General features: G+C 36.8%; 1 protein-coding gene across 1 annotated transcript in view; it reads left to right on the forward strand.

Moving 5' to 3' along the window:
- The window catches only part of LOC131071900 (uncharacterized), a 51,945-nt gene that overhangs the window by 12,051 nt on the left and 22,644 nt on the right, over window positions 1–17,250 (forward strand). The window contains exon 2 of the mRNA XM_058007871.2: window positions 4,066–4,159. Within this exon, the coding sequence (XP_057863854.1) occupies window positions 4,066–4,159 (94 nt within the window). The remainder of the gene's footprint in view (window positions 1–4,065; window positions 4,160–17,250) is intronic.

Genomic DNA, 17,250 nt, shown 5'->3' on the forward strand with positions numbered 1-17,250 from the left:
TCTAGCTCTTTCCATAAAAATATTCTTGAAAACTTCCTTGTTCCATCTCTTCAAGTTTTCCTTAATAGACTGGAGCCTTTTAAAAAATATGAAAGCTTTTGAACCAGTCCATAAGTGGGGATGAGACCACCATTGAGATAACAAATCCCTCAAATCCTCATGTTTCATCCACATCTTTTCAAACTTAAATGGACATCTTACCGGGGCTTTGTCCTCCTGTACAATAACACTGATTGGATAGTGACCAGAACCAACAAATGGGAGAATCTCTGCCTCCGTGACCCAATTACCCTTCGCCCATTCCCTGCCAAAAAAGAAACGATCAAGCTTCTCAACAATATTAAGAAACCCCGCACGCCTATTGTTCCAAGTGAAGTCACCTCATTTGAAAGCAATTTCCATTAATCCATTTTCAACCACAAAACCGCTGAAATCCTTTTGTGATTGTCTAGCCCACCCAAGACCACCTTTCTTATCAGAAGGATGGAGAATAACATTAAAATCTACACCAATTAGAAACACACTGTCCTTATCCTCAGCTAATCTCCCCCCCAATTGCCGCCACAAAATCCTTTTCCCTTCAGTACTGGTAGGTCCATACACATTGATAATAAAGAAAGTGCATTTTAAAGACTTAGAGAAAATCCTAGCACAAAGCCAATTGAAATCCTGGTTCACAATATTTACCTCAATAGTGTTCTCATTCCAGAGAATACCTAACCCTCCAGAAGCAGCCACTAAATGGCCTTTCCATCTAAAAAACTTTTTGAAAAAAGAGTCAAAATCCTCATTATTCAACTTAGTCTCCTGTAATAAACAAATATCTAGTCAAGTTTGATCAAGACATCTCTTGATCAAACGAATTTTGTCAGGGGCATTGCAACCCCTGACATTCCACGAAAGGACCTTCATTGCCCCCGGGAACAGGCATAGCCTCTTCCCGATCTCAATTTGCTTTGCCCTTTGGCACTGCCTGCCATCTCCAGCTTATCCCTAGCTGATTTTGGGCCTTTTTTCTTTTTCTCTCCATTCTTCACCTTAGTTGTAAGTGATGAAGTTTGTCCCAGGCTTCTCTTCTCCTTAATGCCAATTAGTTCATTTAATCCAAAAGGATCCTCATCCCCCTTATCAACTTCTAGAGTATCCGACTCGTTTGAGTCATCAGAAGACTCACCATTTCCTTGTTCCGCCTCAAAGGAGCTCTCCAGGTTCCGAATAGGAGATATTTGGATATCTTTGAAGATTACCTCCTCATTATCCTCACCCACCTCTTCTTCTTCTCTTTCGATCTTCGGAGATTGGAGCCTAGCTTGGTTCTGATCCTGATCAATGACTCCTAACTCATAGCTTGAATTAATCTTTTCCCCTTTTGACTTATCTCACACTGCGGCCTTTGGTCCTTCTAGACTCACTCCACTTGATCCCCAGCTCTCAAATTCATCCGAGTATTCAAAGGAAATACGTTGTCCTCCAACAGCAACATTTGTCCCACCCGATTCAATTCCAGTCACCTCATTAGAGTTTAGAAGGTTGACACCTTGAGTCCCTTCATAAGCCTTGTCAGTTGTATCTTTATTGACCTCAACTCTTCCTTGAAAGTGATTTTACCCGACTTCTTGTTCCATAATAGCATCAATGGCTCCGACCCACACCATATGTTCACCATTTGACATGTCTGTGCTTTCCCCAAGTTCATTTTCTTGACTCAATAAAATTTGAAGCTTTTCTTGTACCTCGTCCTCTGTAAGCCCTTTCCCTTTTTCTGAGACTAGACGATCCTTTGTCAAATGCCGAGAACTTTTGCAAAGTTTACAATTCTCAACCACTTCTTCCAACTCAATCTTTTGTTTCTAGATCCCCTATTGAGAAATAAGATCAATCTCTTGGGGAATCAGGGGTAGTGGCCTCCAATATACACATATTCTGGTGTACATACTAAAGTCTTTCTTTTCCACCGCATCTTCTGCACTAATAAAATGCCTAATCTTGTTACCAATAAGTTTTAGGGTTTCTGGATGCTTATATTCGCTCGACAGGTTATACAGCCTAATCCATACTGGAATCTCCTCCATGGTTGTCGCTAGGGGATCAAAGTTTGGGATCCAATCTTTAATAAAGAAAGCCATACCCCCCATAATATAAGGTCCACCATTTAGAATCTTTTGTTTCTCCTCTGCCGTATTGCAGATGATAAGGTAGAATCCGTTCGGCAGTGTGTTGATAGTGAAATCTTTGCTCCAATGTTCGTTACACCACTTACGTATTCTAATGTAGGCCGACCATTCCCCAACCCACTTCATAAAAAAAGCTTTTGCATACATGGAGTTCATTGCCTCCTTCCATTCCTCATTCTCTATTTGGACTGCAATAGTACAGGTTGGGACTGAATCTCTTACCTGGTTAGATGTGTCGTTTTCTTTCACTCGCCAAAATTTCTTTTCAATCTCCTTAAGGGGATTCCAAGCTCTTTGCTGAAAACTATTCCTAGTTCTTCGGGGTCTTTGCATCCCTTTGCCCTGTGGAAATCTCCGAAACCCTAGCCATCCATCACCCATTCTCAAAGCCATCCGATCATTGTTGACAAAAAAAAAAAATCAAGTTAATGGTTGTTGATGTTGGGGTATTGTTGTAGTATTTGTTGTATGCTGTTGAGTCTTGACTTGTACTTATATTTGCATCAGTGTTACCCGGAAACGCATTTCCGGCCTTAAGGCACCTGTTTCGGAAACGGAATCCGTTTCGGGGACTTGGGGACGACCGAAAATGTTTCCAAGCCGTCCCCGATCCCCAAAAATTTTCGGAAACCGTCTCGGAAACTCGGAAACGGTCAACTATTTTTTCGGGGACAGTTGACCATCCCTGGGACAGCAGGGGATGCCCAAGCCGTCCTGTAGCCGTCCTGGGGACAGCTAGCTGTTTCTGGCGCTAAGGGCAATTAAAAACCAATTTTTTTTTATAAAAAAAACTAAAAAATATTATTTTTCAGTTTTGAAAGCAATTAATTTTTTTTTGAGAAAATCCAGATCCTTGTTCGCAGCGAGTAAAGTTTTTCTGATTTAAAAAAATTAATTGCTTGTAAATTATTATAAAATTTATTATTTATTAATAAATATTAAATATTATAATTTAATAATTATTAATAAATATTAAATATTATAATTTAATAATTATTAATAAATAATAAATATTATAATAATTTATGAGCGATTAATTTTTATTCTTTTGCAAAGTTTCATTTTGTTTAATATTTTAGATATTATCGATATACTTTGATATCGATATAGTATTATATCGATATCAATATAATACTTATCAATATCATAGAGTAATTAGTATATGATATCGATATAGATTATATCGATATTATATATGATTATCGATATAATCTATATCGATATTGTATTGCTTCCCAAAGTTCAAACGAAAAAAAGAAAACATTGCTGGGCGTCGGATGGGAGGAGTTCACGGCAGGCAGCACTCAGGAAAAATTGGAAAATAAAAAAAATACTGGTGAAAATTGAAAACGTGAAGTCAGAGACTCAGAAGTGAAAGGGTTTTTTGCTTTTGGTCTGAGAAGGAAAAAAGATAATGAAATTAGAATTAGAATCAAGACTCTAATATATATATATATATATATATATATATATATATATATATATATATATATATATATATATATATATATATATATATATAGCCGTTCCTTGTTCCGGGAAAAAAAAAAACGTCCTGGAAACCCGTTTCCCCGGCCCCCGTCCCCCCAACCCAGAAACTCGGGGTAACACAGATCTGCATATAACAAGTTTTGTTCAATTTGAATGAATAGTTCTGATATTTTCTAACAGAATACTGTAAATGATTTCTTCACTGTTGCTAGATTTGTCTTGGGTTTCTAATCCATGTGTGGAATTGGAATGTGGATGCAAGCAAGTTATATTATGCAGCTTAGAGTTTCTGATGTCTGTGCTGTGACTGATAGCTTAACTTTGGTGGATTTGTGAAGCTGACTATTAGTAGTGTCTATGCAATGAAAGACAATCTTATTATATTCTTTTTCTCATTCAGGGGTTTTACGGAATATTTAAGTACAGGCTCTGATCGGGCATACCAGCAACTTTGCAGTGAGATCACTACAGATTTTAATGATTGTTCAAAGCAAGTGAGTAAATTGTTTGATTTTATTTATAATTTGTGATTTCCACACATATATTTACTCGTTATTTCTTTCCGTTTAAGTATTTTCTATGTATTGGTCTAATGGCTCCAAAATATTTTAGTTATAATTTATGCTATCAACTGCCATATAAACATAACAAGTAGTTTAATTAAACCTTCTCCACACTGGCAATACCAGAACGTTGAATGATATTAATGTGATTTTAGTTGGTAGTTCACAAATTGGAAGCATTTAAAAGAAATTTTATCCACTTCAGAGATCAACTCCATTTTCACTGTTAGAATTTAATATTTGAAGCATAAAATGTTTGGTGATACCACAAAAAATTCTTTCTTGTTAGGGTCTCTTGCTTTTCGCTTCTCCCTTCTTCAAGTGATTGCTTTATGCTTGAATTTGAATTTGTGAGCATTAGTTTTACTCTTTAACATTTTAATCTATTTGTAGCATTGTGAATGTCACAATTTCTTTGTTAAATACATTTTTTCCTCACATAATCTTTGTTAATTTTTCTATAGTGAAGGTACCCTTGGTTAGTCCTTTGATAGCATTTGATCTAGTAATGCATTTTGATTTCCCTTGCTTTGAGATTATGAAAGAATACATATTCTTTTGTGAAGATCACTGCACCTAGAACTTCACCTTGTGATTTTTATTTTTCCCTTTTTGTTTTTTAATGTTGGACTTACTTTTATTTGGCTACATGGCAATGCACTAGCACAATGTTGATCTTTCTAGACTTTTATTTTTTCTGATCCAACCCACATGCAACTATGCTGTAGTTGGTTGAGCCTCCGTTTGTCCATGAAATAACTGGGTTTGAAATCTCTCCCTCTCCAACAGATAAGAGTTTTTAATTTAATAATAGTGAAACCCATGTGATGAATCATAAAATCTTACCCAAGTAGAAGCCTCTGGATATTCCTTTTTACAAACTAAATTTGGCTGGCCCAGCCCATCTTGGTGAAATTGAGGAAAGCTTGCTTGGTAGTGTGATAAGAGACACAAATGGTTCATGGTTGGGTAGTACATCAAATATTTTGGCACAAATTTATTAACAAATGCTATGGTACGACATAGGAAGCTTTGGTGCCGTTTTGGCCAATACTCAGTACTTGAAAGTTGATCTGATGGCCTGGAGCCCTGCAAAAAAATCAATGTCAAATATGAGCAAGTGAAATGACATGAACCATGATGCAGAGAGATCTCTGTTGTCCATGAATCATTGTGAACTGCTGAATTATGTGCCATGCCAGAAGAACATTGATTGGTACTATGCAGATTGTGGCTATAGGTGATTATGTTCGTGAAATTCACAGCCTCGACCATGATACAGGGAGCCTATTCAATCTGACATGAATGAAGATCTTGGTGAAATTTGGGTGGCTCTCTTCTTTGCTTCAGCTGGTCCTTTTTGATTTCATTTTTCTTTGTGGTGTTCTGTTTTTTTGCAATTGTAACCGTGATCTTAAAGTCATTTTCTTGTAAATGGGTGAGGGCTCTTTTCCCTCTATTATTATATAAAAAAAATACAAAACAAAACTAGGAAATGCTATTGCTACTGGAGATGCCCTATGGTGTCCCTTGAAAGCATCTATCAAAAGCATCATCAAAAAATTACATTCTATGATAATTACAAATTTACAAGTTTGGCAAGCACGTGAAGAAGGATAATAGCCATTGGAAGATTACCTGAATTCTTGATGATATCCAATTCCTCTAGATCCAGATGTTTCTCCTATAATGATATACATAGGTTGGCCAATAAAGTGGCACATCAGTTAATCAATGCTACTGTCAGCAGAATAGATATTTTGCCTTGCCAAGGCAGAGAGGGCAACTTTTTTAGATGGATGGACTATTAGACATCTATGGACAAATGAATCGTGAAGTTTTTGGGGCTTTGGTTTTAACATTTTTATCTAAGTTCCTATGCCTAATGCTTGGTACAAGTGAATTATGATCGTGACAGTTATCCCAGGAGCTAAGCTTGTCCATATGGTTATAAGGCTTAAGTTACTTGAATTGGGATGACGATATTATATGTGGATTAAGTTATGTGCATTTGACTAAATGATTCTTCAAAAACATGAACAATTAATGTAATAATAATTTCCTTATTTATTTGGAGCAATTTATCCATAATTGTAGGTTAATAGATAGTCATTGCTTAGTTTTACATAAATAACAAAATTTAGATCACACAAATAATTTTAAAATGCACCATGTATTCCTATAAGCCTTATATTGAGAGCCTTGATTTACAATATCATGTATGAATTTTGTAGTGCCTATTATTTGCATTTAAATTCCTTTAAAAATATTTATTTGATATTTTACAAATTTCAATTTAGATATAAGATTTTTTATTGGATTGTTGCAACTTTGGTGTCTTATTTGCTTGTGGAGAGTTCTTAGGTGAGAGAAGAGTTGGAATTGTTCAAGTTCTTGATAGGTTTGATCATAGATTAGTAAAAAGTGTCATAGCCTATGCAATAGAAGGTGGTGGAAGTTAGATGTTGTGGTATGGCATGGAGGTATTTTATAGCTCAGTTGCTTTGGTAAGAATTGTAAGATGTTTGTGGTGAAGAGCTCACTATTGCATCATGAATTGAGTGAAATTGTTGGAGCATGTATGACAGTGCAGATGCAAATGTGGCATTGTGGGAGTGCATGTGGTGACAATAGTAGAACATGTAGATGTTCTAGAGGATGCGTTTTTTGCTTTTGGTGTCGTGTTTGTTATTTCGTGCCACATTTTTTGCTTTAAGCTCGCGTCCAACCCTAATTTATTTTTTGGGAGACGTCGGGAAAATGAACCCGTTGTGAGGTATTCACACATCGCCCCATTGCAATTGGGGACCCCCACTTTTTGCTTTCTCGGTTGTGTTAGGGTCTTTGCTATTAGTCTTTGCATTGAAGGGCTAGAGTTTCTTAAGTGGCCAAAAGGTTTGTCAAGTCAGGGGAAAGGGTTGAGTGAAGAGTTTCCACAAGTTCATGTACCTCACTCAAGGTACCTAACACAAGGTAACTAACACAAGGTCATGTACTTTGTAAAGAGCCTAGAGCGAAATTTATTAAAGGCCAAGTGATGAACTTTGCTAAGAACTTCTTCATTAAGGCATGTACCTTACAAGCCTCTGGGAGCAAATTTTTGAAGGCATGTACCTTGCAAGGCATTGAGAGCGAATTTTATGAGATCAAGTACCTTGCTCAAGGATTCAAGCGAATTTTCTCCATAGGTGCTCTTGAAGGTCAAATTGGTGATACTTTCATTTGCTAAAATCAACAAAGTGAAAGAGAATTGAAGGAATCAAATTGGGGATCAAAACAAGTTTATGTACCTTACTCATTTCCTAGAGCAAATTTTCACTTACCACTTGAAGTGAACTTCTTCATCAAACCATGTACCTTGCTGGCCTTTCAGATCGAATTTCATCATGTCCCTTCCAAACCCCTTGGAGAGAACTTTTCATTGAGAGTGAATTGCTTCAATTGATGTACCTTTCAAGGAGTTCAAAGTGAATTTTGCTAAGTTCAATTATTTACCTTCCAAAGGTTTGAGAGCGAGTTTCATCTATCATGCCTTGTCCTTACCAAGGACACAGAGCAAACTGTCTTATCAATCTTGTCCTTAGGACGGTCATGGAGCAATCTGTTTTAGGGCCTGTCCTATTAAGGACATAGAGCAAATTTTGTTTTCAAGCCTGTCCTTACCTTGGTCCAAGAGCGAAATTAATCGTTTGATTATGTCCTTAGAAGGGTCATTGAGCGAACCTGATCATGTCCTTAGAGCTGTCATAGAGCGAACTTGAGTTTGTCCTTAAGAAGGTCTTAGAGTGAAATTTACATTATAAGTCCTGTCCCTGCCAAGGACACAGAGCGAAATGCATTGTAGGCCTTGTCCTTACCTCGGTCATAGAGCGAACTTGATCATTTAGAGGCTGTCCTTATCAAGGACAGTGAGCGCACTTTATGGTATAGGTCCTGTCCTCATCAAGGACACAGAGCGAACTAGAATATGAGTCTTGTCCTTGGAAAGGACATGGAGCGAGCTGCCTGTTTTGACCTTGTCCGCCCATGAGACATAAAGCTCATTTGATAAGAATGTACCTTGCAAAGGTCAGCCAGCGATTTGTGATTTAGGTCCTTAGCAAGAGAGCGGATTTTTCATATAGGGCCTGTCCCTAGCAAGGACAGAAAGCGAACTACATATAGGTCCTGTCCTTGGAAAGGACATAGAGCGAAGTGCACTTCATGAGTTGATAAAATGGAGTGAAATTGACTAATGCATGACTTAGGCGCCCAAAACAAATTTGAAATCAAATGAGGCAGGTCGGCCAAAGGTAATTTTTATTTGTTTTAATGTGACAAAGTCGGCCTTAGGGTAAAAGATACATCCATTCATCTTAAGTGCCTATAAAGGAGAAGTTAAAACATTCATCTCAACCATTAATTCAAGTATATTCTTCTCTCCAAGTGCAAATTTGTGAGCAGATCTACTGAATCTGATCAGCAAGACAGTGAATTTCTCCAGCTAGACATCAAATTTTGTCAGCACATTAGCGAGTTTTATCAGAATATAGGTGAGTTGCTGCAGCACAAGGGCAAAATTAGACATTAAAGGAGCGGACCTGATGATCAAGGAAGACAAATTAAGCATTGAAGATGTGGATCTCATGTTTAGGAGGAGTGAATTCATCAAGAAGACAACAAATTTGCTTCAATCAAGGAGTGACCCCTTCTATAGATGCTCTTGTTAAACCTGCAAATTACATCAAACTAGGAGGTTATAATACAAGGGATTTCATTTGATGCTTGCTTATTTGTTTTGCAGGAGATGAAGAAACAAATGGAGGAAGATTGGAATAAAGACCTCAAGGATAAAGTTTCAACACCAAGGACAAGATACAAGGAAGACCTCTTCAAGAAGCTCCATCAGCATCAAGAATACCTCAAGTGCATGAAGAAGACTTAAAGTGCTAAGCACCTACAAGCAGTAGAGCGGGATATCTTCAAGGTTCTCATTCTATCACATTGACACAGAGAGATCATAAGATGGCAAAAGGGAGATCATACAACCATTCTAAGGCAAGATATACAAGCAAGGATTGAAGGTTAACCACGACGAATACTTCCTATCACCACTATGCAAGATCAAGAGGAAGCTTCATCAAACGCAAAGGTATTTAGGAGAGAAGAATCTCAAGTATTCTCACCACACCCTGGAGGCATGATGAGATCAAAGGAATGTTGGGGATAAGTTATACAATCACTCCAAGGCAAGCAAGTGAAGGATATCCCATCACCACTACTTTGAGCAAGCTTGTAATGTCGAGTATCAAATCTTCCAAACCTACAAAGTGCGAGTTGAGGTGGCGTCCTAGTCATCATCCTAGTCACCACTCACCAATTAGGGAAGGTCTATCTCTGCATGTCTTGATTCAATGTACCCGACCCACCAGTTATGGCACAAACTCCGAGGCACCTACCCCCGAGGCCTATTGGTCCACACTCATGGAATGTAATTTTCTCATTGGCTAAAGAGAGTTTGTTGTAACAAACCCTAATTAGGGTTTTCATTGTTAAATCTTGGCCATTGATGGAGATTCAATCTTGGCCATTCATTGTAAATGAGCTCTCTATAAAAGCGCAGTCTCTTCGTTTGTAAAGGCTAATAGTGAATAGTTAGCTAGTAGTGAATAGAGTAGTGAAAAGTGAATAGAATAGCAATTAAAGTAGATTAGGAGAGGGAAGAATTGTTGGTATGACTTGTAAATGAGATACTCTTTTCATTGAAGTTATGGTGCAATTTGTTATTTCAACAATCCTCATGGTTCTGCTTCTCAATTTATTTTCATGTTGATTAGACTGAATGGAAGAAGTTGTTGAATGTATTCATGTGGAATCTGCCTAGTCCACACCACTACCCTCTTGCTGCTTGCAAGTGTGCCTTGTGTGGTCAACTGGAATGATATGAGCTTAATTTCGAATTGTTCTACACTCATTGTTTATGCATTAACTTGAATGGTGATCAATGTTTGATGGTATTGATTCAAACATCTTTGAAACGTCCTTAGAAGATTGCACTGAGTTTGTGTCAAATTGTTCAAGTTGATGGTGAGACCTCGCTCGGTAGGGTTCCATATAGTCATTCATCTATGTTCTTACATTCTAGATTTTAGAATAGGCTTTCTCAACCCTTTACCTTTTGCCATTTTTTCAAAATCAAGCTAGTTTAGGACAAAGAGTATCACCATATAACAACATCAGATGATCGAGTTCCAGCAAATCAAGCATTCAGGCATTCTAATGCAAGTCCCCTTGTGATTCCAGCAAAATCACATCAAACCAATGAGCTTATCCACACGTAGTGACCCTACATTCATGAACCTTGGAGTCTTCTCAAGTGATCCTTAAGCTAATCTTCAGCATTTGAGAGATTTTGTTCAAGAGAGGATAAGATACTTATGGTATTTTATTTTGTGTTCGCATGTGCCTAAAAAACACATCAACAGAACCCTACGACTCCAAACGTCTTCAAAGATGTTTCTTTTATCGGAAACGCGTCCCAGGGGTTTGGGTACACGTATCCCAGTAAGATTGATATATATAGTTAGTAAAATTAATAAATTATATAATATAATTAAATATAAAATATTTATATAATAATATACAAATAATAATAATATAAATATAATAATATACAAATATTAATAATATAAATATAATATAATATAATATATATAAAATATTTATATAATAATATAAATATATTATAATATAATATAATTATATAATAATATACAAATATTAATAATATAAATATATTATAATATAATATAATTATATAATAATATACAAATATTGTAATACAATATATATTAATTTAAATATAATATTATATGATCCTAACATATAATTATTAATAATTTAATATAAACATATATGATAAAGTCTAGAAGAATGGTGATTGGATTTGGCATCACAATTTTTGGTGCTTGCCTGCGTGTGATTGAATCAATAGGAGCCATGTGTAAAAGACGTTATTATTCACTTGTTGAGGAAGAGAGAAATGAAAAGGCCCAACAATAATATAATGTTACAAAAAACTTCGACGGATCCCTAGCATGCCAAAGTGGATCTTGAATTCGGTACAAACTAAAATAGGATCTGGCAGCTTGGCCCATGGATCTAGTAACATAGTGTAGAAAGCATAATAGGGTAAGTTTTTCTTTTGGAAGTACTAGAGTAAGATAGATTCTGGAAGCTATTCACAACAATGTATTTGGTCATGTGAATTTGCACTCGTCTTGTCCCCTTTACAAAGATTAGATGAAAGACATCTTTCTTAGGGAGACATCGGAGATTGGGGGTTAGGATTGCCGCTTGACTATGCCAAGGATAGGGAGGCATTGGAGATTGGTGGTCGGGATTGCCACTTGACTCATGCTAGGAATTGTTGGGCATTGGGGTTTGAAGATATCGCCTAACACATGCCACGAAGCCATTGGTGATTGGGGATTAGGGTTGTGGCTCAACCCATGCTGAGTCGAAAGGAAGGAAAAACCACAAACCTTTGATAGGAAAGGTCTATAAGGCCTATAAGGCTGACTTGTGATGTAGTGTGTACAATTCAAATTTTAGGCGGTGGTGCCAATTTGGATTTAGGATGACTAGTTTGATCTTTTGTGTGGGAAGCCTATAAAACTAGGAAAACATTTGAATTGTAAGGATCCATTTCATGTTTTTGTATTTTGGGCACTTGGTGTTGAAGTAATCTTCTGTTTACAAAAACCCATAGGATATTGTGACCAGTGGACGAAAATCCATTGATTGCTGGAATCAGAGTACAAAACCCTTTGGTTATTGAGGGCATTCTCACTCAGGGAGTGCATTGGAGCTTCAAGGAGTTTTAGGGAAGCTCAATTGTTCATTTGAGCATCCTATGTTGCAGAATTGCACTTCTTGTTGTTGCTACTGTAATGACTGTCATAACAGTCATATTTGCTGTAGAAGCCATATCTTAATCAATACAAGTTGTTGCTAGAGTTTCATCCATTTTTTGCAAATCTACATGATTGTCTAGCTAATTATGGATGCTGTTTAATATGATTAATTGTTGCTGTTTGGATATAATTTGGTGAAGGTTGTTTATTTTGCAAACTTGTTGTTTTCATTGAAAAATCTGGGAAGGGACGTTACAACACTCCATTGTTAAGTTATAGTATCGTGTGTCCTTTATTGATGATTATTGTAGACATGTTTGAATGTATTTTCTAGCAAAGAAGTTAGAAGTTTTTCACAATTTAAGAGAGTTTAAAGCATATGTAAAGAATTAGACCGGTAAGAAAATCAAAGTGTTAAAGGTTAGATAATGATGAAAAGTATTCTTCTAAATAGTTTGAAGTGTTTTACAAACATTTTGGGATTGTTAGATAGAGGATGGCACTCTACACATCGCAATAGAATGGAGTGGTTGAAAGGCTGAATAAAATCTTGTTTGATTGAGACAGAATTTTATTATGTAGTGTTGGTCTAGGACACGAGTTTTGGGTTGAGGTGGTTAATATTGCTTGTTATGTAAAGAATAGGTTTCCCACTTATATGCTTGAGGAGATGACACCATATGAGATGTGGATAAGTAAGAAGCTTGTTGTTACACATATGAGAGCATTTGGTTGTGAGACATTTGTTCATGTGCCAAAGAAAAAGCATTTTAAGCTGTATTTTAAGGGTAACAAGTGTAAGGGGAACAATCAAAGATAAATGCAGCTGAAAGATGCGTTTTGAACACAAAATAAAGTAGGAGGATGCATTTGCAAATGGATAAGCTAGTAGACAAGACAATGTGGATGGAGATGATGAAGGTACATCAAACACAAATTCTGGTGCAGCATTAGTCATTCTAAGAAGGTCTACAAGGTAGCCAAATTACTTGATAGGTATAGCCCACCTGATTTTCATAGCGTTTTTGAACTTTTGTTGACAAACCAAAGTTTGTAGCAGAAGCTATCTCTTATAAGGAAAGCAAGTATTCAAGTAATGCCAATAAAAGGGAGATGTTGGCATTGTAAAAGTGTGAGACGTAGGACTTGGTTGATTTGCATGATGGAAGGCCATTGGTTGCAAGTGGGTGTTAAAATTGAACTTCAATGCAAATGGTACACTTGAAAGGTGATTTGATCTACTTGTTAATGAGAAAATCACATCTATAGAGCACAATAGTACCATTATAGACTGCAAGGCTTTAGCCATGGTTTATGCCTTGTAGATGCTTCAAGAATACTTGTTTGTCACTATTAGAATATTTTATTATATTTAAGTCACCTATATTTAGTTCCTTGTTTAATGGTCATTTAGCTTTTTAGTTAATTAGCTTTTAAGCTTTATTTAGCATTTAGCTTTTTCTTTTTAGTTAATTAGCTTTTAAGCTTTATTTAGTGTTTAGCTTTTTAGTAGTTCACTTTAAACGACTTGTTCTTAATTTAGAACATCGTCCTTGCAATCTCTTTATACACGCTTGTATATTGTTGAATAGATTATCCGATTATTGAATCATTCATTCAATTTATTTTTCAGTCACTCCCTTTGTATTCTTCATAGATCATCAAACATTCAAGTGTCTAGTTTTTTGGGTGGATATGTTGTTGGTTGATTTTATTTTAGGAGTTTGATTTTAAGATTGTTTGAAGAATGGATTGCTTGACTCACAACTTTTTTGTATTGTTGTAGTGTTGGATGCAATGGAGGATATTGTAGCATTTTGACATTAGGTCAAGTGCCACTAGTTGCACAGTTTTGTAGTGAAAGTAGTTAGCGGTGTGTTGTGACCTTTCACACATTGCCCCATTGGTAACAGGGACCCCCTCTTTTCCGGCTTTATACGTCGTTAGGTTAGGGTTTTGGCTGCTTAGTGGGCAATTTTGCATTTCCCGTGCTCGAGTCTTGGAGTTTTGATCATGCCTAGTGCCGTCTAGGGTTTTTGAAGTTATAGGATCAGGTTGCAAACGTTGATATTTTAATGATCCTAAGTTTTGTCTAAGTGTTGACCATTTGAGCGTTAACGTGTTTTTAACACGCGCATTGGTGATTTTAAAGTGCCAAGGTATTCCCAAACCTTTTGGAGTTGTTTTTTCGCTCCTAAGGTATTATTTAAGTTGATTTTGCACTTTATCCCGATAATTTCCTAGCGTTTCGCTCAATATTTTAAAAAATTTGCCTAAGTCCAGTCTAAATTTGAAGTTTCTAAGTGATTTTGAGTGGTTAAATTGTCAAATTCTTAAGGGAAATCCATATTCCAAGGGTTAGAAGGTCAAATTCCATGCTAGAGGTGCTTTTCCCCTCATATTCCAGACTACCCACCTTTTTCCCCCATTCAAAATCCACACTACACATGGGTTTCCCCTGAAATCCATATTGGCTATTATTTTCCACCATTGTTTATCCACACCTGGATCGATTTTCCCCTGGAAGTGCTAAAATTTGGCTAAGTGTTAGGATTTTTCCAGACTGCTATCGATTTTCCACCAGGAGTGCGGATTGGAGTGCGGACAACGTTAAGGATGATTCCATGCCTGGGTCGATTTTCCACTAGGATGTTTTATGGCAAGTTAGTGCGGATTTTGGTGCAGACTCTCAGTCCAGACCCAAGTTGATTTTCCACTGAGAGCATTTTAGTGAGTTTTGAGTTCGGATTTTCATCTAGATTGAGGTCGATTATCCACCAGGGAGTGATTTTTGCAAGTAAAGTGAATTTAGAGTGTGGATTTTCTGTCCAGACTGCCATCGATTTTCCCTTGGGAAGTTTTATGTGCATTTTGATGAAATTTGAACGTGGATTTTTATCCAAGCTAGGATTGATTTTCCCTTATGGGGAAATTTTTGACACTTTAATGTTTTTTAAAGGGATTTTTTAATCCCAACTTAAGTCGATTTTCCCCTAGAGGCTCAATTTTGATTTAAAATTGAAATATTTTTTAAGTGAGCCCCATTTTTAATTGCTTTTAAATAATGATTAATGATTATTTAAAATTTTAAAAGCAAAATTTAATAACTTGCAATAAACATTTAATATTTAAACCTTCTAGAAGCAAGTTAGTTTTTTACCAAACAAGTATTTAAGCAAATGTTTTATCCCACATTGCTTGTGTTGTGAAAGTGTGAGGTAAAAACAAGTATAAGAGAGGAGCTTCCAACATTATTTTATTATTTAAGTTTGCCAGGTGTCTCCATGGAAGGCGATTTTTCTCCATAGTTGGCAAGTGATTGAAGTGAAGTAATTTGTTGAAAACTTTGTTGGCTGCCATTGCCATTCCATTTTTCCAGCTGGGCGCCATATCTCCTTGTTGCCATTGTTGATTGAATGCCACGATTTTTGCAAAAATGGCGATTTTTGGTGAAGTGCGATTTTGTTAAGGAAGGTGATTTTTTGTGTTTGGGGTGTCTATTCCCCAACTTGGGCGATTTTCCAGGTTGCTGCCATCCTTGCTTCCATCCTTGCTGCAGATCAAGGCTGCCATTAATGACATTTTCAGAATTTTGACTTTGGCGCCATAGCTGGGAAAATTTCGATTTTCATTTGGAGAGGTTTGGTGCCACATTTTGATGATTTTCCATGCATGCTTGGTGGCTGCCATCATTCCTAGCTTGCTGATCCGCTTCAGATCTAAGGTTTGTCTTCAGATTTGACCTCCATTAATGGCTGCCCATTAATTTTCAGACTTCAATCTTCTTTGCCCAGCCAATTCCAATTTAGGCGATTTGCATTTGGAGGTGTTTTGTGGAGTTTTCTGTGCATTTTCAGACCATTTTATCGCTGTTGCAGGTCTGGAAACTCCATTGTTAGGCGGTTGTCCTCATAAATTTTCATTTCGAGCCACCTAACCACTCTGGCGATTTCGCTTGGAGCTGATTCCTTAGCTATTTCCCATCATTTTTAGGGATTTTTAACTACTTTGCAAGGTGCTGGTAAGTTTGAAGTAATCAATTTTCAGACTTGTCCTCAGGAATTTATTTTTTACCAGCCACACTTACATTCCTGAATATGATTGTTTTCATCATTAAAACTGATTTTTATTGAGTTTATGCACATTTTTGAAGACTACAACATGTTTTAAAAGTCTGATTTTCAGGTTGTCTTCAAAATTGTTGACCTCCATTGTTGATTGTGGAAGGTGTCTTCAGACATACTTTGTGTGAAAACACGACCTTTCACACCTTTCCTTAGTCATCATTAATCCGGTATACTCCTTTGCATTTTAGTTTGCATATTTTCTAAGCATAAAGAGGTATTAATGAATTTTATAGAGGGTTTCCATGCCCTAGTGTTGTCACACTTTGAATCTAATTGTCAAAATTTACCAAGTGTATGGATTATTTTCCTGACTCCATGCTCTAATTAGCTAAAATCTTTAGAAAGTCGGGAATTTTATCAAGAGCATTATTTATTTTCCTAAGTCTAACTTCAAGCTTCGTACAGGTGCGATGTCGAAGTCTGGATATAAGGAAAGGAAAGAACTATTGAAGATGCTGGAGACTGGATTTTATCTAGAGCTTAAGATTTCATCTAGATGGAAGGAGATCACAGATACAAACATGCATTTCCTAGACTTCGACTAGATGCAACAGCGGATGTTCGGAGTCGGAGATCAAGTTCCTTCCCTAGCATATGCGAACATTATGAAGAGTGGTATTTTTCATGCCGCTGGATTTCCACAGTCCATACAGTGCAGTGAGCTTATCCTGGAGTGTGCATGGTGTTACGATCCTCTCACGAGAATGATCAAGACTCCTAAGGGCGTTGTCATTGCCTACCTTGCTGAGGATGCTATTGCAGAGGTGTTCGGGATTCCACGCGGAACGGACATGAAGGATGTGACCAAGGATGAATATGAAGAAAGATACACGAAGAAGATGGGTGTATGCAAGAATTTGATAAACAAAGAGTGGATGATTGAGCCTAGGTCTCATCATTCCAAGGCTCCCAAGACACTTATGTGCGTAGACTTCAAGGAGGAGTATAGCGATTTAATATTCCTACTCAACAGAGTGATGGGGATGCCACAGGGAGCAAT

This window comes from Cryptomeria japonica, chromosome 10, assembly GCF_030272615.1.
Source record: "Cryptomeria japonica chromosome 10, Sugi_1.0, whole genome shotgun sequence".
In the NCBI taxonomy this organism is placed as follows: Eukaryota; Viridiplantae; Streptophyta; class Pinopsida; order Cupressales; family Cupressaceae; genus Cryptomeria; species Cryptomeria japonica.